The sequence below is a fragment of the Podarcis bocagei genome, assembly GCF_964188305.1.
Source record: "Podarcis bocagei genome assembly, chromosome: 4".
Taxonomy (NCBI): domain Eukaryota; kingdom Metazoa; phylum Chordata; class Lepidosauria; order Squamata; family Lacertidae; genus Podarcis; species Podarcis bocagei.
Window position 1 is genome coordinate 80,969,550 of NC_138128.1, and position 25,440 is coordinate 80,994,989.

The 25,440-nt window shown below is 42.1% G+C and overlaps 1 protein-coding gene across 1 annotated transcript in view; it reads right to left on the reverse strand.

Annotated features, from left to right (window-relative positions):
* CHAT (choline O-acetyltransferase) overlaps nucleotides 1–25,440 on the reverse strand; it is a 46,718-nt gene that overhangs the window by 15,002 nt on the left and 6,276 nt on the right. Inside the window, exons 2-11 of the mRNA XM_081190900.1 lie at nucleotides 20,550–20,694; nucleotides 18,955–19,146; nucleotides 17,169–17,287; nucleotides 13,397–13,450; nucleotides 11,456–11,636; nucleotides 10,547–10,724; nucleotides 9,032–9,201; nucleotides 6,237–6,337; nucleotides 4,310–4,438; nucleotides 2,344–2,466 (exon numbers count right to left, since the gene is read on the reverse strand). Of these exons, the coding sequence (XP_081047026.1) occupies nucleotides 2,344–2,466; nucleotides 4,310–4,438; nucleotides 6,237–6,337; nucleotides 9,032–9,201; nucleotides 10,547–10,724; nucleotides 11,456–11,636; nucleotides 13,397–13,450; nucleotides 17,169–17,287; nucleotides 18,955–19,146; nucleotides 20,550–20,612 (1,310 nt within the window). The 5' untranslated portion in view covers nucleotides 20,613–20,694. The remainder of the gene's footprint in view (nucleotides 1–2,343; nucleotides 2,467–4,309; nucleotides 4,439–6,236; nucleotides 6,338–9,031; nucleotides 9,202–10,546; nucleotides 10,725–11,455; nucleotides 11,637–13,396; nucleotides 13,451–17,168; nucleotides 17,288–18,954; nucleotides 19,147–20,549; nucleotides 20,695–25,440) is intronic.

Consider the following 25,440-nt stretch of genomic DNA (forward strand, 5'->3'; position numbering starts at 1 on the left):
AATGTTTGCTGTCTAGCAAAGCTCTCCCCCCTTCTTTTTTACATGGCTCCAGGGCGCCTCATTTAATTTCCCAGTTAAATTCATGATGCTTTAAGCAGGGAATGTTTGCTACTCTTCAGATTCTAATGGCAACGAGGATAATCTGCATCTATATACTCTGATTTGTCTGCTAATTAGGGCCTATTACTCTTCTGCTTGTTCACTGCAGAGGGGGCTTTGTTTCCTTCCTGGCTGCACCACAACTAGGAGGCTGGAAGTGGTTGGACAGCTACTTATTGGTATGACCATTTTACTTTGGTAAAATGGCACCCTGAGTGAGGACACCCTCCCCCCCAATTCTTATTTTCACAATAATTCTTTTTGGTACAGTTGCTTGGATCTTCTCAGTAGGCATCTGTGTTGTTGTTGTTGTTGTTGTTGTTGTTGTTGTTGTTGTTGTTGTTGTTTTGTGCCCCCTTGGCTTGACTCCCTGTGCAGGGGAACCAGGCAGAGGGCCTTTTCTGTGGTGGCGCCCGCCCTGTGGAACACCCTCCCATCAGATGTCCAGGAAATAAACAACTACCTGACGTTTAGAAGACATCTGAAGGCAGCCCTGTATAGGGAAGTTTTTAATGTTTGATGTTTTATCATGTTTTTAATATTCTGTTGGGAGCCACCCAGAGTAGCTGGGGAAATTATTATAATATTCTTATTATGTGCACTGCCTTAAATCCAGCACTGCTGCTAGCAACAGCCAAGGAAGTGGATCAGAGGTGGGGAAATGCACCATGTAATGACATTAGGCCAAGGCCTAGGTTGTACTACAGTTTATGCAGAGAAGGAAGGAAATGCCACACAGGGCTGCCCTTTTCAGAGGTTGGTTTGATTGGGCAACAGGAAGGTGGGAGTTGGGACCTGATCTGCACACTGGAAGCAGAATGACTGAAGACAGGTGTAGCAAAAGCTGGTCAAGGGGAGGGAGGGTCATTTGTTCAGTTATCCTATCTGTTTGCTTGCTTGCATCTTGTGCATTGATCATAGCTGTCAACTTTTCCCTACTCTTGCGAGGAATCCTATTCGGAATAAAGGGATTTCCCTTAAAAAAAGGGAAACGTTGACAGCTATGGCATTGATATACCTTCTCCATTCAATCATTTGGTTCCCAAGGTGGTGTGGAATAAGATTCATAGTGATGAAAACAATAGAGGCATCTGATGAGAGATGAACTTGGACCAAATGCAAGAAGCAGGAAGAGGAAGGGGAGGTAGACCTCCTGCTTGCATTTCCTGCTTGCATTTTCTAACCATTATAGTTAGACCCAGAATTTAACACCCAGGATGGCCAGGTTCAAACACCACAGCTTCTCTAACACAACCTCTATTCTGTCATTCTACTTGGTGCTCCAAAGATGAGCAAGTATGAATTATAATGTTCTCTCTGGACAGACTGTGTGTCTCCACTGGTGATCTCAAGGCTTCCTGGATGTCAGGCTTGACCCAGATGTCAGGCTGGAGGGCAGGGAGAGACAGAGACAAATATTAGCTCTCTTATTTTGTGCTCTGTGTCCCAAAATGCTGGAGGCAGCATAACCTTGGCCTTCCTGAATATCTGATGGAAACAGATATTCATCTCAGGGCCAACCTAGATGATATATTTGTGTGAAGAATGTCTTTAAGTGTAAACTGTAGGTGTGAGTCCCCATCACCACCAATCCAGACTTAGATCCTGATGGAAGACCCCCATGATGGTCTTGAACTGGATTGGGTCCTGCATGTCTGCTATTTGCATGAAGAAGAAAGCTCCCATTCATAGTTGTCAACTTTTCCCTTTTCTTGCGAGGAGTCCTATTTGGAATAAGGGAATTTCCCTTTAAAAAAAGGGAAACATTGACAGCTATGCTCCCATTGCCTACCAGTGGGAGCTTTCCTCCTGATGCAAATGGCTGGTAAAGGGTTCCTGATGTAGATTGGAAACAAGGGAGATAAAGGGTTAAATAAGTAAACCCACTGCTAGTGCCACACTGTCCCTGTCTTGATTATCATTTCCCCAAAACCTGCAATTTATACTTACATAACCATCCACACAGTTACCAGTAGTGTGAACAATTTCTACCTTGACTCTCACTCTCCTAAAGGTGAGCAAGAAGGTGGGTTCCCTGGGTCATGAGAAAAGGCTCTGATATTTTGCTCATTCTTGCCTGGAGGTCTCCCAGAGCATAATCTGTGGTCAGCTATTGAACTGCAAGCTTCAAATAAGAGCTGATAGCTGGTTTATTGATTTTATTATGTGAACTGCTCTGAGACCTCTGGGTATAGGGCGTTATATAAATCCAATCAATAATCAATAATCAAAATAATTACATACCTGTAAAATGCCAGCTGTAGTGCCACTTGGATGTAGGCATCTGGGCTCATCTTCTGTTTCTTGATAAACTCTTTTCCGTAGTTTTCAAATTTATAAGCAATAAAATCTAGATTTTTCACCATCCTAGAAAATGATGAAAAACTCCAGAAGTGAGAACAGGAAAGTTATTGTGTAATTTATTTATTTTAATCTCTCTTTTTGTTTCTCCTGGACTATGCCCCAAAGTAGTTAGGCAGGTGATCTTGGGATCTGGGCCATTGTGACAAATTCCTTGTATTATATGTCTTGTTCAGAGCTGTGCTATAAAAGCTATATGATCATATGGCATGTTGGAAAATGCAATGCAGGAGAAAAAGGCTTTGTAGGGACAGAAGGGAACATGCAAAGAACTAATACTTCAATTCAAATTGTCTACTCAAATGAGTTGTTTGCTGTCACTCTTGCCTATACATTCCCCCCCCCACTCTGTATGTCTTGACTTATTCATTTGCTTGCTTAGGGTGCACCATGTGTACAAATAGAGGTTGCTCTTTGCATTTTATGCAAAGGCTAAATGCTGTATCCAATTTACTTCCTGTCATGTTTGCAGTCATTTATTATGTGACAGAAACATACCGGTAATAATAAGTATTACATTGCCATGGCAAATGTGGAGGCACAATCTTGCGTGACGCTTAGCCCTCATAGTTTGCTTTTGTTCTGTTATTCCTCTCCACCCCCTGTTATACTAAGGATGAGATATCATTGTGGTGTTCTCAAAACCCTTATCAGTGCAAATTTCCAAGGTTTGCCACAGCAAATACCCTGAATTTGATTTCCCTGGAATGAGACTAACTGATGTTTTGTGGTAGATCAGATATTTTTGCATATAAACAGGTTTTGCCGGTGCTATTTTTTCTTGAAAAAGAGGTGCCAGAACTCAGCATGGATGACTCCCTTGTTCTCTTATAACGGCAATGGTGTCCACCTGAGAGGTGCCAAAACTGAGTTGAGCAAATTTTAAAATGTCCTGGATTTACCATATTGGAGAGTCACATCTTAAGTTGCTGCAGCAGATACTTCTTCAGAGCTGCCAGCTCTGACCTTTTCCTCAGATCACCTCAGTCAGAACCTGCAGCTCCTGCACAAACAGCTGGTGGACATCAACCCACAAAGAGAGGGGGAAGGCACGCCCCTTTCACAAAGAAGGCTCCACCCATAGGAGCCAACTATTAGTAGCTGAGGTCCTTTAGCTCCCCCCAATAAAATATTTGAGGGGGCCAGGCCAAAGTTGATGGGCATTGCCATTCAAATGCTGTGTGTGTGCCACATCATGTGATTGATTATGTGGGGCAGGGCTTACCAGTGCTCTCCCAATATTTTATTCAAGTTATCACCTCTGGCTCCACCCATCTCCTTAGTTATGCATTGGACAACCATTTAGGCCCGTTGGTGCCAATTATCCTAATGAAAGGGATTCTGCCAGGCTGAGCGCATATTGGCGATCCACTCTAGCACTCTCTGATGATAAAAAGAGTCATGGAGATTATTCAGACTCCTACCATCTCATTGCAAGGTATTTGTCCTCTAAAAAGGTGTCCATAGCTTATCCCCAAGGGGGCAAACAACAGCTTTAGTGAAAGAAAGGGGGATGTTCATTGGGAAAATGACAGAGAAGAAGAATTAAAGCCCTTTTCTTCAGCCGCAATCTCTCTCTGTGGCTGATATGGGTCAAAGCAAAAAGAAATAGGCAATTCAGTCAATGAATTTACTGATTACAATCAGCTCCCACTCAGCAGTTAGTCAATCTGAAAGTCAATAAAAGCTTGCAGCCCTAATAACTTAAGTTGAAACCACTATGTTCTATAGCTGATCTTTCTCTCAGCTTTTACTGTTTTTATTCATTGATTATATTATTAAGGAAAGACCAACACATTAAAATAACCACCCATACACACAAGTTGAAATTCTAATGAAACGATGGTACCTTTGAAGTTTTTCTGCTGATGACGCCAAGTGTCCCTGAATTTCTGGAGAACATTTCCACCTTAGTCTCCTTGGAGCAGGAAGTTCACTCACTGAATCTGCTCTGACCAATTTCTTTGCACCTTCTTTCCTGATTTTTTTAAAATGATAGAATGCCAATAAATTTGCTGTTAGACGCTGTAGAACTCAAAAAGGTTTTTTTTTTTACATCAGACAGATGACTGAAGGTCCTACTGCAATTAACTGATCTACATGACATTTGCTGCCTGATCTATATTCACTGCTGCTTCTGAATGGTTAATATTAATGTATTAGTAAGGTACTGTTAGGGACGCGGGTGGCGCTGTGGGTTAAACCACAGAGCCTAGGACTTGCCAATCAGAAGGTTGGCGGTTCAAATCCTCGTGATGGGGTGAGCTCCCATTGCTCGGTGCCTGCTCCTGCCAACCTAGCAGTTCGAAAGCACGTCAAAGTGCAAGTAGATAAATAGGTACAGCTCCGGCAGGAAGGTACACGGCGTTTCTGTGCGCTGCTCTGGTTCGCCAGAAGCGGGTTAGTCATGCTAGCCACATGACCTGGAAGCTGCACGCTGGCTCCCTCAGCCAATAAAGCGAGATGAGCACTGCAACCCCAGAGTCGGTCACAACTGGACCTAATGGTCAGGGGTCCCTTTACCCCTTTACCTTTTTAAGGTACTGTTAGTTACATTAGGTTGCATCCATTGGGCAAAATGACCATGAATGGATTGGATACACCCAAGTACCCGGAGATGATCAATCCATTTGTGTCAGTCAGTCCACTGGAACTGCCACCACTGATCAATACATCTAGGCTGGTAGACTATTTTACCAACAAGACACACTAGAAAGCTCTCCGCTCCCATTACTTAAAGTCATTGATGTGCTGGCATCAAAGCTGAAATTCCAGGTTTATAATTTCATCACATTACGTAATTCTTTAGAGTTGTTATGCCATGGAAGCGATTGGCATCGCTAGGTGTCTCAAAAGACAACCCTTTGCAAGAGTCAAAAGTTTTAAAAAGGGTTTCACGGTGATTAGATTTCTGCATCTTTTTACATAAACAAATTATAACCTATGTCAGCTGTGAAACAGCAGCACTGGTTTCCAGTTGGCTGCTGGGAGCAATTCAAAGTGTTCACATTGGTGTTTAAAGCCCTAAATGATTGGGTACCAAACATCTGAAAGACCCAGCTCCTTCCCCAGTGTTTCAATCAGCATATGGGGCCCTCTTGGTAGTTCCAGTGCCCTAGGTAACTTGGGGAGAGTGTTGCAAATGAGGGAATTCTCTGTGGCAGCTCCTAAGTTTTGGAATCATATGCTGAACACACCTCTTTATCCTGACCTTTGACACCTAAGATATATATATTTTAGGACCCACCCTATTTTTCTGATTTTAAGTTGTTTTAACTGATCTTATTGTATTTTTGCATTGCTGTAACTTGCTCTGGGATTTTACGACAAAGGGTGGGTAAGAAATCTAATAGTCGTACCTCGGAAGTCAAACAGAATCTGTCCCAGAAGTCCATTTGACTTCTGAAATGTTCAAAAACTAAAGCGCAGCTTCTGATTGGCTGCAGGAAGCTGCTGCAGCCAATCAGAAGCCCTGGAAGCCCCGTCGGACATTCAGCTTTCAAAAGAATGTTCATTAACCGGAACACTCACTTCCAGCTTTCAATCATTTGGGAGCTGGAACGTTTGACTCCCAAAGCGTTCAGGAGCCAAGGTACGACTGTACATAAACAACCAAATAAAATTTAAAATGTGCATCTCATCAAGGTGCCACTGATTTCCAAAATGTCACTGGAAGGACTGCATAATTCCAGCAGCTGAGGAAGATAAGCAATACTCCAGTGACACTGGAGAAGAGAAGGAAGTAATAGCTTACAGGCCCATCACAAGCAACTTACATGTGTCTGAGCAAATGTTCAATGCACTGTACCAGGACGATCCCGTCGAAAGGAGAATGTTCGCACACTGTTCCACACACTCCATCTCTTCCCACAACAAACTGAGCAGGGGGAGTATATACAGACAGAAACAGCAAGTGAATCCTTCTGCCTCTTTTACTGAGTTGTATATTTATTTTAAAACTTCTAGAAAACTTCTTAAAACTTCAGTTTTTGTTGGGAAAAAGTCCCAAAGCAGTTTAAATTCTGCAGGTACATTCCCATACCCTCCAACATGCTGCAGCGGGAAAACCAGGATGCCCGGCTTCTGGGGCCGTGCGCCTGCATGAGTCACATGACCCATGCAAGAGCATGGCCCAGAAAGACAGATTTTTCTGGGGCCACAATCTTGCACGTTTTTGGGTGCTGTGCTCTTGTGCAAGAGCATGGTCACCCCAAAATGGGATTTCCTGATTCAATTGGGGCAGTTGAGGGGTATGCATTCCCACATGCAAAAATATGGACAGTCACTGGATCAGGATGCAAGCATTATTTGCTTGCATTGTTCCATTGTTTTAGAAAGGGCATGTTTGATAGCTTCAGCTTTAAGTGTGAATTGACCTAGATTTCTTACACCATCCTTGTGGCTGTGCATATGCATCAGTCTTGGCTGCAGGTTTTGGAGGGTCTTTGGGTAATGGGCCTCCCCTCTTCAAGGAGCTTAACTCCTCACTGCAGCAGGTCTAGGGACTTATCAGTGTACCACCACCACCAACAGGGTATACACATTTATGAGGGTGATGAATAAACGTGATTCTGTTCACGCTTAAAAACAAGCCTACCTAATTCACACTTTCTGAATGAATCAAAACCACAGAAATTCAAAATGCACACTTCTCTGAATTTTGCAATGTATTCTTCTCCCCGCCCCCCGCGCCCCAGTCAAGCGATGCCTACAAAATGCACATGCTGAGGCAATGCGTGCAAAAGAATGCATTTGCTGGCAAAAAGAATACACGACAATGCATTCTTTAAAGGATATTGCTTTGCAAAAATGTGTGCGTGTTAGACTAAATTGCATACAAAGAGTATATTAGGAGGTATGTTGATTTCTCATAAAGACTTTGGGTAGGGAGGGGATTCAGAAACTGATGTGGAAATGTATAGAACAGAACTTGATGACTGGGAAACTGAAATTGACAGATATGCCCATCTCTAGGCCCTTTGCAGATGCCTGAGGGTGCTGACACTTGATGCTGGTTCCTCCCCATTTTTCCATGCAGATGCAAATTTACCCCTCACTATCGGCCGTGTTGGGCTCCTAGTCTTGCATGCCTGTATCTGGAGTGGAGTCAAAGGCCACAACACAAAAGGCCACAAAATCTTTGGCTGCAGGATGACATTTCCAATGTAATTACGGAACCACTTGCAAGCAGCAAAGGTCCTGATAGGCTGCACAGAGGCATCCAAGAAAACTAACCCTGTACAAAAAGGTCGGGTTTTTTAACAGTAATGTGTGTTAACCCAAGCGAATTACAACAGCAGATATGCTCCACCAGATATTACTATAACATAAAATAATGCAAGATTGGGGAAAACTAGATTCCTCACCCTCCCATGATGGATTCTTTAGCTTAACATTTTCCATTTGACTTAATTGGAAATGAATACAGCTATTTCTGCCTGTTACGCACTGTAGGCCAATTAGACTCACTCTCGTGAGTGTGGAGGAAATTATACGCTGGGAAACAAATTATATATAGAGGTAGGGGACGTTATGCCACCCCATGTGGAGTTTGACATTGAGAAACACAAATGAGGATACTGCTGGCTTAATGGGAAACCTGAGTGAGGTAGATCTGCTCCTCAGGTCTAGAGGTCAGGGGTTGACTGTGTGTGGCTGTGATGAAGAGAGCAGGCCAGTGTAATGTGTTGGTTAGACTGGCATGGTTTTGGTTAGGGACTGGTGATTAGCTAAGCAAACCTCAGGGTCAGGGTACATAAAGTTCTACGTAAAAAAGGTAAAGGTAAAGGACCCCTGGATGGTTAAGTCCAGTCAAAGGTGACTATGACTAACTAGGCACCATGTGTCTTCAGTCTGGGACAGCCACTCTGGGAGTATAGGGAAGGTTCTTCTTCTTGATTCAGTTACTAATGACATAGTACATGCAACTACAGGTAGGGATGGATGGATCAGTCCGTTTTGGTTCCTCTCTCAGTTTGCTAAGTTCAGTCTGAGTTTAGTTCTCCCCATTTCCAAATCAGTTAGCATTTTTTAAATATTTACTTTCTATCTCACCTTTTCTTGAAAGAGCTCAAGATATTGTACATGGTTTTCTCCCTCCCCAATTCATCATCTCATCAATCTTGTAAAGTAGGTTAGGCCCAAGATCACCCAGTGAGTTACATAGCTGAGTGGAGATTTGAACTCTGCTCTCCCAGGTCCTAATCAAACACACTAACTGCTATACTAATTGCATTTAAAAAATGCATGCATTGTCTTGAGCATTTCACGTTTTTTGCAAGTGATTTTGCTGAATATCTGCCTGTCTATAAGTAATTTCCCCTCCAGGACTGCATTTTTGGTACATCGTTTTTGTGACCATTTTTGTGCACATTACCTGCCAAAATATGTTTTGTTATATGTAGTTTTCGGGTTGAAAAATTCAGAGAAGTGCAAATTTCAGAGGGTAACTGCGTCCTGGTTCATGTTTGGGAAGTACATATTAGGAGGGCTTGCATTAAAATGCTATAACCCATGTTGACCAGCCTTTGACATGAATGAGAACTCACATGCACCAATAGCAACTTCTTACCTGCATAGGCTTATCATACCAACGGTTGGCACCATTTTTACTGTAGCCTCCTCCATGCAGAAGCTGCAACGCCATGTTGGTATCTGTGGGTTCCTCCCCACTTGGACTATCAAGGCATACTAAGCAGATGCTCCGTTCGATCATATCAAGAGAGTCTCTGTTTGTAGAATCTGAGGAGAGAAACAATGGGCTTGGTGCAATGAATTACTGTTGGTTCTTGCTGCCAAAATATGCCTCTTCTGCAGTGTGCCACTGAGAGTTCCAAAATTGTATTTTGCTCTTTGAAAAATAAGCTTAAACTTTTACAAAGGGTGTGTGTTTGTAGTTATGATATGATGATGTATAAGCTTGGCAATGTACTTTTTCACACAGCATATGGTTAAAATATGGAATTTGGATGGCTTTAAAATAGGATTGGACAAATTTGTAGAGATTAAGGGAATCAATGGTTTTGAGCCATGATAGCTCATCCTCCATGGTTTTCTTTTTTCCCTAGTGTCTCATTTTTCTAATGTTTCCTCATCTGTTTGCTTTTTTTTAAAAAATAATAATCATGAAAGTTCACCAGCATTTTACTGCGAATTTCTCCTAATACACAGTTATCTATGCAATTTTGCTTACCATACACACTTTTGGGCAAAACAATTCCCCCTACTATAATGTATTTTTGGTATGTTCTTTTCAATAATATATGCATTTAAATGAACCCTTTATCCTAGTATATGCATTTTTTTTTTGCTCATTATTTGGCTGGAGGACTACATTGCAAAATTCAGAAAAGTGCAAATGTCAAAAGATAGTTGTGTTTGAGTGGGTGCAGAGTTTCGGAAAGTGCAAATTACGTAGGTTTGCCTTTAGATGCAATTGATTCAAATTTCTCACCCATCTCTATTCTGTGCTGTGCCATTTTAGGTTACAGGTGTAGACTCACCAGATTAAATGTTCTTCAATGCCAAAAATAAAAACTCTGCATGGGGGGCAGGGGGCAGGACATCTGGCATGCCATGAGAAAGGTTTAGCTAGAATCCTCCTCTCTGATATGTAGTTTTATTATTTATTTATTTATTTATTTATTTATTTTTATTATTATTACTCCCTCCTTTGGCAATCTTCACAGAACTCTAGCCCAATGGTTGCCATCAATTTGATTTGAATTAATTTTATAATTAAATGATTTTAGAATGTTGTATTATTTTATTGTTGTTAGCCGCCCTGAGCCCGGCTTCGGCTGGGGAGGGTGGGATATAAATAAAATTTATTATTATTATTATTATTATTATTATTATTATTATTTTATTATTATTATTTTGTATGTGTAAGATGTAATGGAGAAGCATTCTGTTGTGGGGTCCTTTCACCTGCAGTTTGAAGTGGCACAGCAGAGAAACAGTTTTGCCACCTTGTTTGCTGTTTATGAGAAGCTGGTCACTGTCCCATCTAGAGACATGATGAGCAGAGAAGATGGGGTGAACAGGGTGAATGACAAGAGAGGCAATTTGGTTGCCACTTGCTAACCTTCAACAAGGATTGTCCTGGCTTCAGCCCACTCTGTTCTTCCATCAGATGTCAGGAGACCAATTGGAGGCAGCCTCTCTTCTTCATTCTCTGACATTTTGGCTATCTTCCGCAACTGAGTAAACAGATCCCCCTCACTGAGACGGCGAAAATTAATGACAACGTCCAAAACAAAAAACTGGGGAGAGAGAGGGGTGGGGGAGCAGTTAAAAGAAAGGGCAAAGCAATAGCGGGAACACACAATTTTAGTAAAAATGATCCTGCATTATTCAAAATGACTTTGACAAAAAATCCACTGACAAAGCTTTATCCCTTTCTTTCTCAACCTCCCCACATCAAAAAACTACACCTTGTTCATGGGAAGATAGTATGTCAAAGCGAAGACTACTCTGCATGGGTAAATGTCCTAGAATTTATCATTCCAGAATATAATAAGTAAAGACCATCATTCTAAAAATCCATCACTTCGTTCATTACTTGCTCTTCTGTCTTGTATCATTTTGGTCAATAGTACCCTATCCCCAGATTTTTCTTTTCAAACAAATGGTGCTGGTGATTATTGTAGTCTTTAATAGATAAACTACAGAAGTGAAATGTGATGGAGCTTAGTGGGACTTACTCCCAAGTAGAGATGGGAAGGCCTGGGGAAAAAACCAGGTTTCCCCCCATTTTTTCCCAGGCCTTCCCATCTCTACTCCCAAGTAAGTATGCTTAGGCTTACAGCTTTATAGTGGCCAATTGTAGAAACCCACCCACAGAAAGAACTCAAGGGAGAGTTCATCTGTGGTACATTTTTGGTCCTCAGTTAGAATGCAAACCAGCACCCCCTCCCCTTGCTTAGTCAATTTCATAGCAAAATGAAGCGGGCTCAAGTTTTGAAAAAGCTGCATCCAATGAATATCCACACACCTGATTGTTACAAGCAACAATGATATGTTCCGGTTCAGGCATGATATTGCTTTTCTGGGCCACAAGGGTATCTTTGGTATGTCCTGGAAGACGATAGGAAGAAAAGAGTCCATAGTATTGCTTCATACAGAGAGGATGACCAGACAGCTGTCCACGAGCAAAATCAACAGGCACAGCATGGCTGGAGGGACAGAACGAGAGAGACAAAGCAAAAGAGACAAAAAGAGAGAGAAAGAAGTAGACAGAAAGGAAGAGAAATCTAATCTGTCCTTTGTCTGTTTACAATTAGGTTAGATACACAACACAAATAGAATCATACAACAATAAGATTACGGCAATGGGAAATAGACGGGCTCCCAGAGCAAAGCTGAAATTCATGATTCTTGACATGACTTACGATGCAACTGTATTTGCATTCAGTGGGCGAGTGTTGAAAAAGCAAACGGTAATGTATGCAAAACATAAGGACAGAAGGACACATTCCTTTTCCACCTCCTCTCTGTTAACGCACTCCACCTGAACTTCTAATCACACAGGTGAAAATATGTAGGTGTTGTCATACACGAGGGTGTGGCCTCCTTCCCCCATGTATTTTGTGGGGAGAAAGGGAAGGTCTGCCTGAGTCTTTGCATGGCAAGTGTTTCATAAGGAGAACCTCTACATCTACACCTCTACAAGTAGAGCGGCCACTGGAGCAGCCCAGTTGAAAAAAGAAATAACCAACGCAGTACAACTACTTCTTAAGGATTGACATCTTAGAAAGACCAAGATGCAACGAGATCTCTCAAACAGGTGTTTTGTAAAATAGACATGGCCAGCCAGTGATCTGGACTGGTGGGGATTGATTAATTGGATGGATCTGAAGCAGCCACATCAGACACATTTATCATTGCAGAGAAGAAGCTCTCACAGTACATAAACCACAGGAATTATATGAGAAGCACGCTGCATACAACAGGGTTGAGCTGATGCGCTTTTATTGAATTGGCAGCACTGCTGAGGTAACAAGCTTTGAATTGCACAAATGGACGACCAACATTTATCAGACACATTCAGAAACCGCAATGGAATGAAAAGCCACTCAGGATGCTATGCTGGGCCCATTTATTTATTATCAAGATTTATACTCCACAAACACGTTATCAAGGGAGACTTATAATATTAAAGTTAGGTTGCTAACCTGACAGACGTTCGGTTCAGTTCGGTAATGTCCACACCATAGCTGTCAACTTTTCCCTTTTCTTGCAAGGAATCCTATTCGGAATAAGGGAATTTCCCTTTAAAAAAGGGAAACCTTGGCAGCTATGGTCTGCACTCATCAGGGTGCCGTTCGGGCAGACATCTAGCGTCTTGCTCAGCAAAATGAGCAGAGGGCCCCCACAGACGCACCAAGGTTGGCTGACCACATTTGGAAGCAATGCATATTACCATCTTAAGCAGGAGGCCACCCGCACGACCAATAAGTGCAGACTCTAAAATTACATAACCACACCATTGTCTCTGCACTAGGACTGGTTAGTTTGCATGGCATGGCTTCCTCTCCAATGAACTCTAGGATATGTAGTCTTTGGAGTGCCAGGCAGAGGTTGCTCAGATGCTCAGAAATGCACTGTGCACACGCACACAGTCAATCTTGCCTTTATACTTTTCATATATTCTAGGGCTGAGATCTGTCGTCAAAAAGATATTCCAGAGGTGATGCTAGACTTCACATTCTGGGACTGAGCTGTTTAGAGCCCAGCCGTCAAATGACTCCCGAGTTAGGACTTTCAGCACACTACTGATGACAAATTAGTTTTTAAAAACAGGTTTGCTCTGGTAGTGTACATGTAACCTTAAACTACTATCTGATGCAATCGGATCCTGCAGCTTTGTGAATGTGATTATGTTTATGCTCCCAGTGAAATCATCGATTCTATTCACAAAAGCCAAGCTGCTTACGTGTCCAGCAGTGCTTTATAATCAAGAACTCCAGAAATGAGATTGGCAGCAAACCTGAAAAAATCAAAGACAGAAGGAACAAGAATTCCCTGTGATGAAGATCGGGTGGCATTGTCCAAATAATAATACAAATATAGAGCAGATACAATTGACCCTTTACCAGCTGGTAAACACCAGTTACTGGGCGTGTTTCAGATTTCCGATGTGGTGCCCTCAGACACCTATTGGCACCCAAGGCCCCCGTCCCCCTCATTTTAAAAATGAGTTATTTTGTTTTATTGTGTGTAGGTGTGTGTGTGTGTGTGTGTGTATTTGTATCTGTATCTGTACTTCTTGTCCATGCAGTGATGGGGTAGAGTTCCCAAGTCTGAGACTCTGTGGCTCATTCCTGCTAGTGTACAGGAATATGCCCATTGGTAAATTCACAACTCTTGGTAAAAAGTTATCTGTATTTCTGTTTATATTGAGAAACATGTCGTCATTTGGCAGTATGAAATGGAACAGCAGGAACACAAATTCACCATCTCCATGAACGCCAAACCAGAAGTGATGCAGCAGCCTTGCCAATAGATTTCCTTTATTCTTAAGTATGACTCTGTTTGCTCCTTGCTTTATATGTGAATGAGGTGATGTGAACAGAAACCCATCTGCCCTCATTGCATTTAGTTTGGTCCTCAGAAGTAGACCTCCAAAGAGCTTTGTCATTGAAATCAATACCCTGGTCAAATTTTGCCTAAGACCCAGACAACAGCCCTATCATTTCCTCCTGCTATAAGGTTCCTCCTGTTAGTTGATAGGCTTCCCATCTGCTCATGAGAGTTTACTGTTTATGGGCTCTCTCCACTGGAGAGATGCAAAACACCGTTTTCTAGAAAACAGCGGTCACAATGAAGCTGTTCAGTTTCATGAGAGGAAGTATGTGTTCATGCCAGCGTTTAGAATAGCGTGTTGCTGTTGTTGTTTATCCAAGTCTGTGTCCGTTGCCATTGCAGAACAGAGTAATTCTGATCGACAGCTAGGCCAGAGGTGGACAAACTATGATCATCCAGATATGGTTTGACATTTTAAAATAGCATTTGCACACACTTCTAACAGCAAGGAGGAACCTGGCTACAGTTCAGCAGCCGTCTCATGCTCCAGCTGGCAAATTTAGCATAATGTGTAGTTAGGCCCTCAAACACCATAGACCAGGGATAGACACAATGGTGCCCTCCATATCTTGTTATATTCCAATTCCCATCAGCCCCAGTCAATATGGCCAATGACTGGTGATGATGGGTGCTGGAATCCAGTGGTATCTTGGGGGCATCACATTTGGCTATTCTGGAGTAGGCAATGCAAAGCTTGATAGACCAATGGTCTCTGCCCATACAAGGTATATTCCTGTATTATTCACCACCTTGCAGTATTAAGGCTGTAATCCTATGCATATTTACATGTACTAGTATGAACCTCTGGGACTTTCCTTTGAGTCCATTTGGCCCGTAAGTTGGTGAATTACAAAAGGGAACATCTCTACCCACAACACTTTACTTTTAGTCTTCTTTCACATGTCTCATTCCCCAATGAGATCTTTTTGATTGACCCATTTAGCGGAACACGTTTTCTCTCATCTTTTATTTCCCATCTTTTTACATATATATGGATTGTGAAGTGCTGATGTTCCCAAAACTGTGCCTAATTCAGAGATATGGATTTCTCAGGAGGCTGCATGCCATTGTGAGCACTGATGGGCCCAATCAAGAAATGATTGTAGTGTCATTCTTGCCAAGAATACTTGCCAAGAATCGATCTACCCACTCTGGAGGAATGGCAGATGAAGGTGATAGACTACATGGGACTGGCTGAAATGACCGGCAGAATCCGTGACCAGGGGAAAGAGACGGCGGATGAAGATTGGAAGAAATTTAAAAGTTATCTTAAGAAACATTGTAAAATTAATGAATGCTAAAATGTTGAAGTTTTAAACATAAGGGGATTACAGCTGTAAAAGGTTAAGTAAAAGAAAAGAATAAGGGAAAATTCGATAAAACCAAGAGGTAGGATTTGTTGAAATAAATTTGGGAATTGGGATGCAGAAAGGGGAGGTATGGGGAAGTCGCTGAAATAAGGTTTAAGAAAAAAGGATTTGAAATTATACATGTTCGTTTATGTGTTTGTCTGTTTGTTTTGTAGTGTGCAATGTTTGTGTTTGTAAAACTGTGAAAAACCAATAAAAAAATTATATATAAAAAAAGAATACTTGCCAAGAATCAGTTTGGAAGGGGACGAACTTATGTATTCCATCCCCTTTTCAACAGAAAAAGAAGCCTAGGTCTGCATTGTGAAAGGTGACGTCACTGTTTATCGGTTCACTTAATATATTTGTGTAACACAATATTTCATTTTTGTTCCCAGGTCGTGGGAACATATTCAAAAATATGTTGCACCAGTCTCTGAATACAAAGTAGGGTGTAGTGACAGTGGGTCACAGTGTACAATGTTACTCCAACTTTGTGGATATTTTGAAATACTTGTGTCATTGTAGCTAAATCAGTGGCTCATCCAGTTTGTCTAGGACTGGGCTCATAAAGGGACCCCTGACCATTAGGTCCAGTCATGGCCGACTCTGAGGTTGCAGCGCTCATCTCGCTTTATTGGCTGAGGGAGCCGGCGTACAGCTTTCGGGTCATGTGGCCAGCATGACTAAGCTGCTTCTGGCAAACCAGAGCAGCACACAGAAACACCGTTTACCTTCCTGCTGGAGCGGTACCTATTTATCTACTTGCACTTTGACTTGCTTTCGAACTGCTAGGTTGGCAGGAGCTGGGACCGAGCAATGGGAGCTCACCCCATCGCAGGGATTCGAACCTCCGACCTTTTGATCGGCAAGTCCTAGGCTCTGTGGTTTAACCCACAGCGCCACCTGCGTCCTAGGACTGGGCTCATAGTGCTCATAAAATGCTGCAGATCATTTGTGGAAAATGGCAGCCTTTCAAACGGATCTGACTTTTCAGCATTGGACTAGGCATTGTTTACACAGGGCTTTAAAATCTGAATAACTTTCCTGCATATCTTTCGTTTCACACTCCCGCTACATCCCCACCCTCTGTTCCACCGAGGCCTTAAACTGAACTCAAGAGCCCTTCCCTTCGTGACATGGACATCTCAGATCAGGCGACATGCTTTGCTTTGCTGCAGTTCAGTGAGTTGTAACTATCGCAAAGCAGAAGCTGATCTCTCATTGGGCAGGATCTCCCTGAAGATACTTTCCCTGCAACAAACTATGCCATAAAGCAGGAACAGAAGCATCACATACAGTCTGTTTTCTAGGAATGTTGTCATTTTGTGTTCACATACAGTAGCAAACACACTGAATATATTTTCCTTGAAAAACGTGACCCGTGGCCTCTGGTTTCCACATGACAAGACACAGAAGCTTCGTCTTCCAACTAAGCCACAGGCTTTGATCCACATCAACCCTGTTAGGCAGAAGTACTTGCATTGGAACCCATTTTTAAATTCGTAAAAGGTTTTTTACAGCCATGTTGTAATACTAAAGAAAAGGTGTATTCATATCAATGACATCTACAACATTTTGTAAATACCTTGATATCTTACAAATCAATACCAGTAACAAATGAACACAGTCCATTTTATAAGAGAAGTATTAATGCTTCTTCCTTTGCATGCCAAGACCACAAAGGCTGGTTTAAAGATGGTACTATTTGGCCACAATAGTAGATGGAGGGATGGTTCGTCCCCCCCCCCATGTAATCTACAGATACCTTACCTCAGTTGGTCATTCACATCTTGGAACTGTTGCCGAGCAAAGATAACTGCTGGGCTGGAATTGACTGGAAGGGCCAACCGGTTGTTAAGGTACATGTCATCCAGCCAGTAGTTTAAAACCTACAAGAAGGAGAAAAAATGGTTATAGATGACTATATATCTGAGCAATACAAGGCATGTCTACTGTGCTTATTAGTGTGCTTAATTCTGAATCTAGGCATCTGCTGGAATAAAATTCCTTGGAGACTTTTGTTCATTGCTGTAGGAACAGACGCTGAAAGGGGAAAAAAAAAGTCCTTCCCCCACATTCCCTGGAGTCCTAAGGAAGAAGAGCAAAAGCCAAATTCTGTATTAGAATCTCTCGGGTTTATGATCAGCCACTGGAATTTTACCCTTAACTGTTGCAGCCTTTTTAAGGTGGAGAAGAGAAACTGGCCTGCTACTATGGTAGAGATTTGATTTCTATAGTTAACCATGATTTTGCTTTCATTTCTATAGTTAACAATGGTTTTTTTGTTTTTTACTCTTGGCTATCATGTACTATAACTGTCACAGCTGAAAAGTATCATAATATAAGCTTGGACTTCCAATCCTTCTTCCTATATATGTTTTTTTAATAGCACACCTTCATTGCTATTTGTGTCTTTTAGTCTTGAATAATGAAATCATTGTTTTTGCATTGCCAGCTCTTTAGGACTGTTTCAGCGAGGGGAATAGGGAGGACATGGAACAAGAATTTTAGGACAACTTTCACCTGCACTGCTCTGATTCATACTAAGATAGTGAAGTTCTTCTTCTTCTTCCATCTTTAAAAATTGTATTTACCCAAGGGGCACATTTCTCTTTGACCTTTTCTCTCTTGAAATTCTTGGCTCCTTTGTTCTTCTTTCTCTCAGGCCTCTGCCTCCTCTAGTTACTGCTTTGTAGGCCATTGCCTGTCTTGTTCTCCTTCATTCAACCATCTGGCCTCTGTCCTGTTACCCCACTCATCTTCCGGGCTCTCACCCTCTCTGTTTTTCTTGTCACCACCAGCATCTTTGCCCTTCCTGCCAGCAATATATGACACCTTGCATTTCTCTCTCTCTCTCTCTCTCTCTCTCTCTCTCTCTCTCTCTCTCTCTCTCTCTCTCTCTCACACACACACACACACACACACACACACACAATTAAAGTTTACATTCAAATATGAGTTAACATCACAAAGATATAGGATTCCCCAAATCCTTGAACTTCCCTCCACCCCCTGTGGGTTCTCTTGTTGAACTCTTTCCACTGCATCTTATATTCTCCTCCATTTTTCTTTTAAAAAACTCTGTTATATCCTTAGTTCTTGTTACATTACAAGGGTTGTTACAATCCTGCTAATGTTTTTAATTGTTTACAGTGTCCTCCAAGATAAATTATAAATTCTCCCCATTCCTTGTTAAAGTTTTTATCTTCCTGGTTTCTGATTTTCCCAGTCATTTTTGCCAGTTTAGCGTAATCCATCAAGTTGGTCAACCATTCTTCTTTGGTAGGAATTTTATCTTCCTTCCATCTCTGGGCACCTTGTGGTTCTTGGCCCTGTGGGACCCCAACCATGCTAATTTCGGTCTCAATGTGTATCAGCTTTTTTTGGTAGCTGAAATATTTCAATGCCTACCATGCCATCAGAGCACTTGAACCAATCCCAGAGGGGAGGTGATGCAGGAGAGAGGCTTTAACACAAGCAAGCAACATGAATTTTTAGATTATTCTACATATTCTATCTGATGAAGATATCTGGAACAAAGTAGCATTGGGCTTACCCAGTTCTCAACTTTTTCTCGTCTTTCTAGCAGTTTTTGCTGAAGGACCTCCCCTGGGCCTCCCGGAGCTTCAAACCTATCCACCATGGCCTTAGTCTTCTTATATTGGTCTTCTGACACCAAATGTTTCATGCAGTGAAGATACATGTGCAATGTTTGTTGCAGTGGTGGGACTGGAAGTTTGGGCAGCACCTATTTAAAAAAGATATTGATTGATCAGACACTGGATAGCTCTTTGAAGTTTTGTCATAACTATCAGTTACACGTGTTTGAGATCTGTCAGATTCCATATGGAACAGGATTAATGTCTTTGTTGTCATTGCACCAAAGGAAGGATTTTGGTCAGGGCATCTTCTTCCATTATGGTGTTGCAGTGAGTGACTCAAGGAGTGAGTGAGCGAAATTCCTCCTCTTATGCAAATTTCAAAGATGCAGGAATCGGATCCCATGACAAACTTATCTGGTATGTGCATATCTTTTGCCTCTGTTGTATAACCCCTGCCCTCTCAAATAGTTAAATGCAGAATTTGTAACAATTTGAATTGCAAAAAGCAATGCAACCGTTTCTGTCTCCAAAATCTGCTACAGTACTTCAAGCTGTATGCATTAATGATGTACTGAACAGGGCAGAGATTTAGTTTATTTTTTAAAAAATGGTATCTTATTAATGTTCTCTGAAAGAAATAGAACAGAACAAGAAATGGTCTAAGTGCAAATGAAATGACAAGCCTAACATCTTGCACACCTGCTACAAAGGGAGTACAGGAAGCAAAAACCAGAGTAGACTGCTACAAAATATATGCTTGTCACAAGGTCCAGTCAGAATTTATGTCCTAGTCATGCAATTCATCATTATGTATCAGCTACTTTCATACAAAGGTGTCTTCATGAAAAGAGAATTTGGGGGTCATGTACCTTTCACTATAGCATTAATAATAATAATTAATAACAACAACAACAACAACAACAACAAATTATTTATTTATTCCCCGGCCAGAGCCAGACTCAGGGCGGCTAACAGCAATAAAATTACAATAAAACATAATAGGGGAAAAAACCAAAACAAACAAATACCAGTTTATTCAAATACAGGTTAAAATACAATTTAAAATGCAGCAAAGAGAGGGTGATTTCCATCCTCTAGAAATCACCATTCTGGCTACTACCAGGAGAAAGATTTTTGGATCTTTATGAAACACCCTGGGGCCTTCAAGATTGACAACAGAACCCAAAAGGAGATTTTGAAACCAATTGGTCTGTTCTTCCCAAGATGTGATCAAACACCAGGTCTCAAAAGACTTCCCTATAAGGGCAGTGTCACTGTATGTGAATTAGTGAGCTCCAACCTAATATTTATTTAAAATGAAATAGGTGAATTGATTTATTAAACCTTCTTAATTGACACTCATTTTTCTGATACATTCCACCCTGGCATCCCCCACTGCAACCTGGCATGTTATATCTTTCATTGCCACCTTTTGTGTATTTTCCGAGTGTTCAATTGTCACGAAAAATGACAAGGTCACATCGACCACTTTCACACACACCCAGCCCCTTGTTCAACATCCCATTATTTTCTAGAGACAGTTGCTCACCATCTCATCTTGGCTGCAAGCTTCTTTCTCTTTCTTCTTCGCAGCTTTCTCTAGGATTGGCATCTTTGCGTTGTGTTTGGTCCTTTTGATGGAGAGCTAAAATCGAAAACACTTGCAGGTGATTGCAGAGTCGTACGCCTTAGGTCTAGAAATAAAATAATTGGGAGTGTGTGGGGAGGGAGACAGAAACAAATCATCGATTGGGACAGGGATTCAGGAAAGTCTGCTGCATTATGTTCATGTGTAAACTCGCAGCTATTACAGGAATGCACATGGGGGAAGAAAATGGGATTTGTAGTTTTTGGAAATAAAAACATTTTTGTAGATGCGATGCACACTGAAATCTCAGAGAATATTGCATATGGCTTTTCTTGTTTCTTTTCATCCATTTCAGTCACCACCATTATTATTACTGATAATACAGGCACCCCATTTTCTAAGTAGTGAGCTCCTCAGGGGTGCATTGTTCCTCAAGTTCTGTTTCTTTTCAGTGTCATCATTAGAGGGTTGTGGTGTGGTATGATTTTATTTACACACATATATATAGTTAGATAAATAGGTACCACTCCAGCGGGAAGGTAAATGGCGCTTCTGTGCGCTGCTCTGGTTCGCCAGAAATGGCCTAGTCATGCTGGCCACATGGCCTGGAAGCTGTATGCCAGATCCCTTGGCCAATAAAGCAAGATGAGCGCTGCAACCCCAGAGTCGGTCACGACTGGACCTAATGGTCAGGGGTCTCTTTACCTTTTTATATAGTCTGAGAGGCGGATGGTGCTGTGGGTTAAACCACAGAGCCTAGGACTTGCCCGATCAGAAGGTTGGCGGTTCGAATCCCCATGACGGGGTGAGCTCCCATTGCTTGGTCCCTGCTCCTGCCAACCTAGCAGTTCAAAAGCACGTCAAAGTGCAAGTAGATAAATAGGTACCACTCCAGCGGGAAGGTAAACGGCGTTTCCGTGCACTGCTCTGGTTCGCCAGAAGTGGCTTAGTCATGCTGGCCACATGACCCGGAAGCTGTCCGCCGGCTCCCTCTGCCAATAAAGTGAGATGAGCGCCGCAACCCCAGAGTTGGTCACGACTGGACCTAATGGTCAGGGGTCCCTTTACCTTTATACAGTCTGAGCATAAGTGAAGCAACAGGTGAACAGCAAATGTCCCAAATTCAAACCATTCTGTCCTATCTTGTTTACATATCACAGGAATTGCGGGAGTCTTACTATTGCATAGTTATGAATGGGCTGCAAAAGGGCACCCTATCTCTCGCTTAATGCATCATGGGAGATGTGCACTCTTTGGAAAGAGGGGAGCACAGAAGAAGTCATTAGAGGAAGAGGGAGAAGAAACAGAAAACAGGTCCACAAAATGACAGCAAGACATTGGAGATGGCACTTCACTGTCATTCACTCAACTGTTGGTTCGAGGGCTACCATGTTTGTTACTATAGCAAGGGAGTGAACAAAATTAATGTCAGGATGCTGTCAGCGGCTCCCGACTGGTTGCCCAGGAATTATAAAGACAAGGAAAAGTTTTTATAGTCCTTTTTTATTTCAGTCTTTATAGAACCCATCCTCTTGGATAATGGCATTGTCCCAAGTGAATCTCCACCCTCCGTCTCTCCCACTTCCTCATTCGTCATTCTCATCGCCTCCTCTTTGGGTGCTGCTAGGTGCCCTCTGCCTTTGAGCTCTTTGCTCTCCTACTTTTAAGACTCGCTGGGTTCTGGGAGATGGAGGGTCTGGAATGCTTTCTAATGACAACGTGTCAGTCAGGTGTTGTTCTGGCTTTCCCATGATTTCCCAACTTCCCCCCTCATCTGCCTCTGAGCTGTGACCTCCCTAAAACTCCTGCTGTAAATCTATGCTGTCTTCCTTTTCCTCCTCCCTGGAAGGGTCAGGATGGGGAGGTGGTCTCCATTATTCCTCCTCTGCCCAGTCCCTGACAATTAAGCAAATACGATGTAAAATGAGAGGAATAGGCATTGCTCATGACCAGTGATGTCACAGGCACTGTCCAATAGGTGCCCGTTATTCCTCACCACCATTTTGCCTCCAGGTGCCTCCAGGAGGAAAAGCATTCTACACAATGCTCACTGGTGTAATGGGAATGCAAGGGAAACATGTGTGTTTGTGCTGGCCTCAGACTTCCTGATTCCTAGTGATGGAATAATGTGTGATCAGCTTTGTGACAACTGCTAGTTACTCATAGGCAGAGAAATGAAACCCTGCCAAGCTCACTTTGATCAACAATCTGCTCAAGATGTGGAAATGGATATTCCAAGGTGAAAGGTTAATGCATTGACTAACAGCTCCCCTCCACTCTTGGTCTTTGCCAAATATCCATTATCCTTTATGCCAACATAAATTCTCAAAAGGCTTCAAGTGAGCTTGGGTCTTATATTCCACGCCTGGGAAGTAATGAAATAACATAGTACAATTCCTTTTAACTAATTTTTTTCTGACTCAACTTAACTGCATACTGATGCCTTTATTTGCCACCTGACTCAAAATACCATTTTCTTTAAATCCCTGGTTTTCATATCATCTTGCACCAACTGAAGGAACCCTGGGCAAGAACTGGATCATTTCTAAGTTCTGCATAGCACCTGGCATATGGTGACAACTGCATAGAACTCTGAAATGATGTTCCAGGTATCCACATGTCTGCCCACTCCCTCCTTCAGAGATATTTCTCAGGGGTGGGAAGTTGAAAACTACGCCAGAAGAGTGCATACCAGACTCCCTTGTGATACCTCAATGCTCAAAAAGGAGATTGCGTAGCAATATGCCCCTCTCTGAAAAGACCACATGGGGAGCATCACAGAGGTCTGAGCTTTAGAAACAGAACAGTTCCCAATACTGAAGACAGATTGTCCTGTACAAAATATGTTGCTTCCTGCCCTCCCCAAGTTTGAAAAGTGTGCAAGATGAAAGAACCCCTCACGTGTGAACTTAGAATATTGGAAGCATAAAACCGACATGCCAAATTTCTTTCTTATATCTCAAGGCTCAAGGGAGGTATTGTGCTCCAAACCACAAACCTATAGTCCTCAGATGTTGATGAACTACAACTCCCATCATGCCTTACCACTGGCCATGCTGGCTGGGCTAGTGTCCAGTAACATCCACAGGTTGCCTAGCCTTGCCGTAAACAAGGGATGGATACAGCCAGCACCAGAGGCCTACATCACTGGGGATCTGTCGAGGCCATGTCAAGAAGTGAGTTAGAAAGCTCACTGGACCTACTCTGATAATAGGCAATAGAACAAAAGAACAATATCCCCATCTCTCTACCCCACCTTCTCCTTTCCCCCAACTTCAAGATGTCTATGACAAAAGTATTTCTCACCAAATGTAAATGAACTGTGAACAAGACTATAAATTGAAAGTGGAGACAATAGATGTACCTTTCCTTGTTCATCTATTTGCTTTGTAACACAAACAAACTTAATACAAACTTTTTTTTAAAAAAGAAAGCTCATTGGACCAGACCTTGTCCCTTTAGCCTAACCTGCCTCATGAGGTTTTTTGAGGATAACATGGAGAAGGGGAGAACCAGGTAACACCACCTTGAACTCCTTGGAAGAAGGCTAAGCAAGAGCAAAACAGGAAGTCTTGGTTTTGATACATTTCCTGTGTCTCGCATTTTCAATGTCAAGCGGCAGCTTCTTTCACAAGTGGTTTGTGATTCAAAAGGAAGACTGGATTATGCCAATGGAAACAATTCCCTGGATGACTTTACAGCCAGTTGCCCAAATGACTGAAAAGAGCAGAGGACTTCGGAGACAAATGAATGCCAGCTACTTTGATTAGGCCCAGCTCCATATGCGCCTCTCTTCCAGTTAGCCCTGTGATGGGGAAAGTGACATTTAAAGGATCCTGTGGTTTTCACTGTTCTTCAAAGCGACAGCAGTAACTTGCGGTGGAGGAGGCAGACAGAGGAACCCTCTCCAGTATAGACGAGAGAGGTCAATCTGAACTTTAAATCATCCTTTGATTGACATTTACTGCGCTTGTCAGTGAAAAAACGAGACAAACCCCTCCTTAGTTTTTCTACCCTTGTAGAATCATAGAATAGTAGAGTTGGAAGGGGCCCAAAAGCTCATCTCATTCAACCTCTTGCAATGCAGGAATACACAGTTGTCCCATATGGGGAATGAACAATCTATTTGGTTCCAATACTATGGGTACCTACTCAGAGGTAAATTCCACTGTGTTTAATTAGGCTTACTCCAAGGAAGTGTACATAAGATTGCAGGCTCTGGAAACAATCTGATTTGGTCGTAGTTGGTTTTTTGTTAAAAAAACAACAACCAACAACTATGGTCATAGTTTTAAAAAGCAATCAAAAGAGATGTGCTTGTCAATGACAATTACACAAATGTAAGGAAAGAAATCACAACTACACAAAGGAGGTATCTGGTCTTAAGAGGTCTTAATTAACATCTCTGCTCCTGACAATATTGCTGGATTTCTTTTAGTTTGGCATCTCTATTTGGTCTTGATGTACTTGCCCAAAAGGTGTGTGTGTGTGTAAATAGCATGGCAGAATTATTCCCTTGATATCACAGTTGCTTGCACTTCAGTTCATTTTCTTTTGGCAATATTTACCCTGCTGTAGTTGCCATCTGTCCCTGTATTATGCTAAAGGTAGACTCAAGGTATGCACACATTACGGATCTGCAGCATCATTTCAAGTATGGGGCAGGGCAGTGATGCCGAGAAAAAAGGAGGAAGAAACAGAATTGAGCTGCGGTAAATAATAGGCCAGTTAGTTAATGGAAATAAGGTTCATTTGTGGGAGCGGGGCGGGGGTATTTTGAAAGTCACCTTAAAAATAAAACACAAGTTTGAGACTTACTAACTGGCATTTTGTTGTTGTTGTTTTTAATACG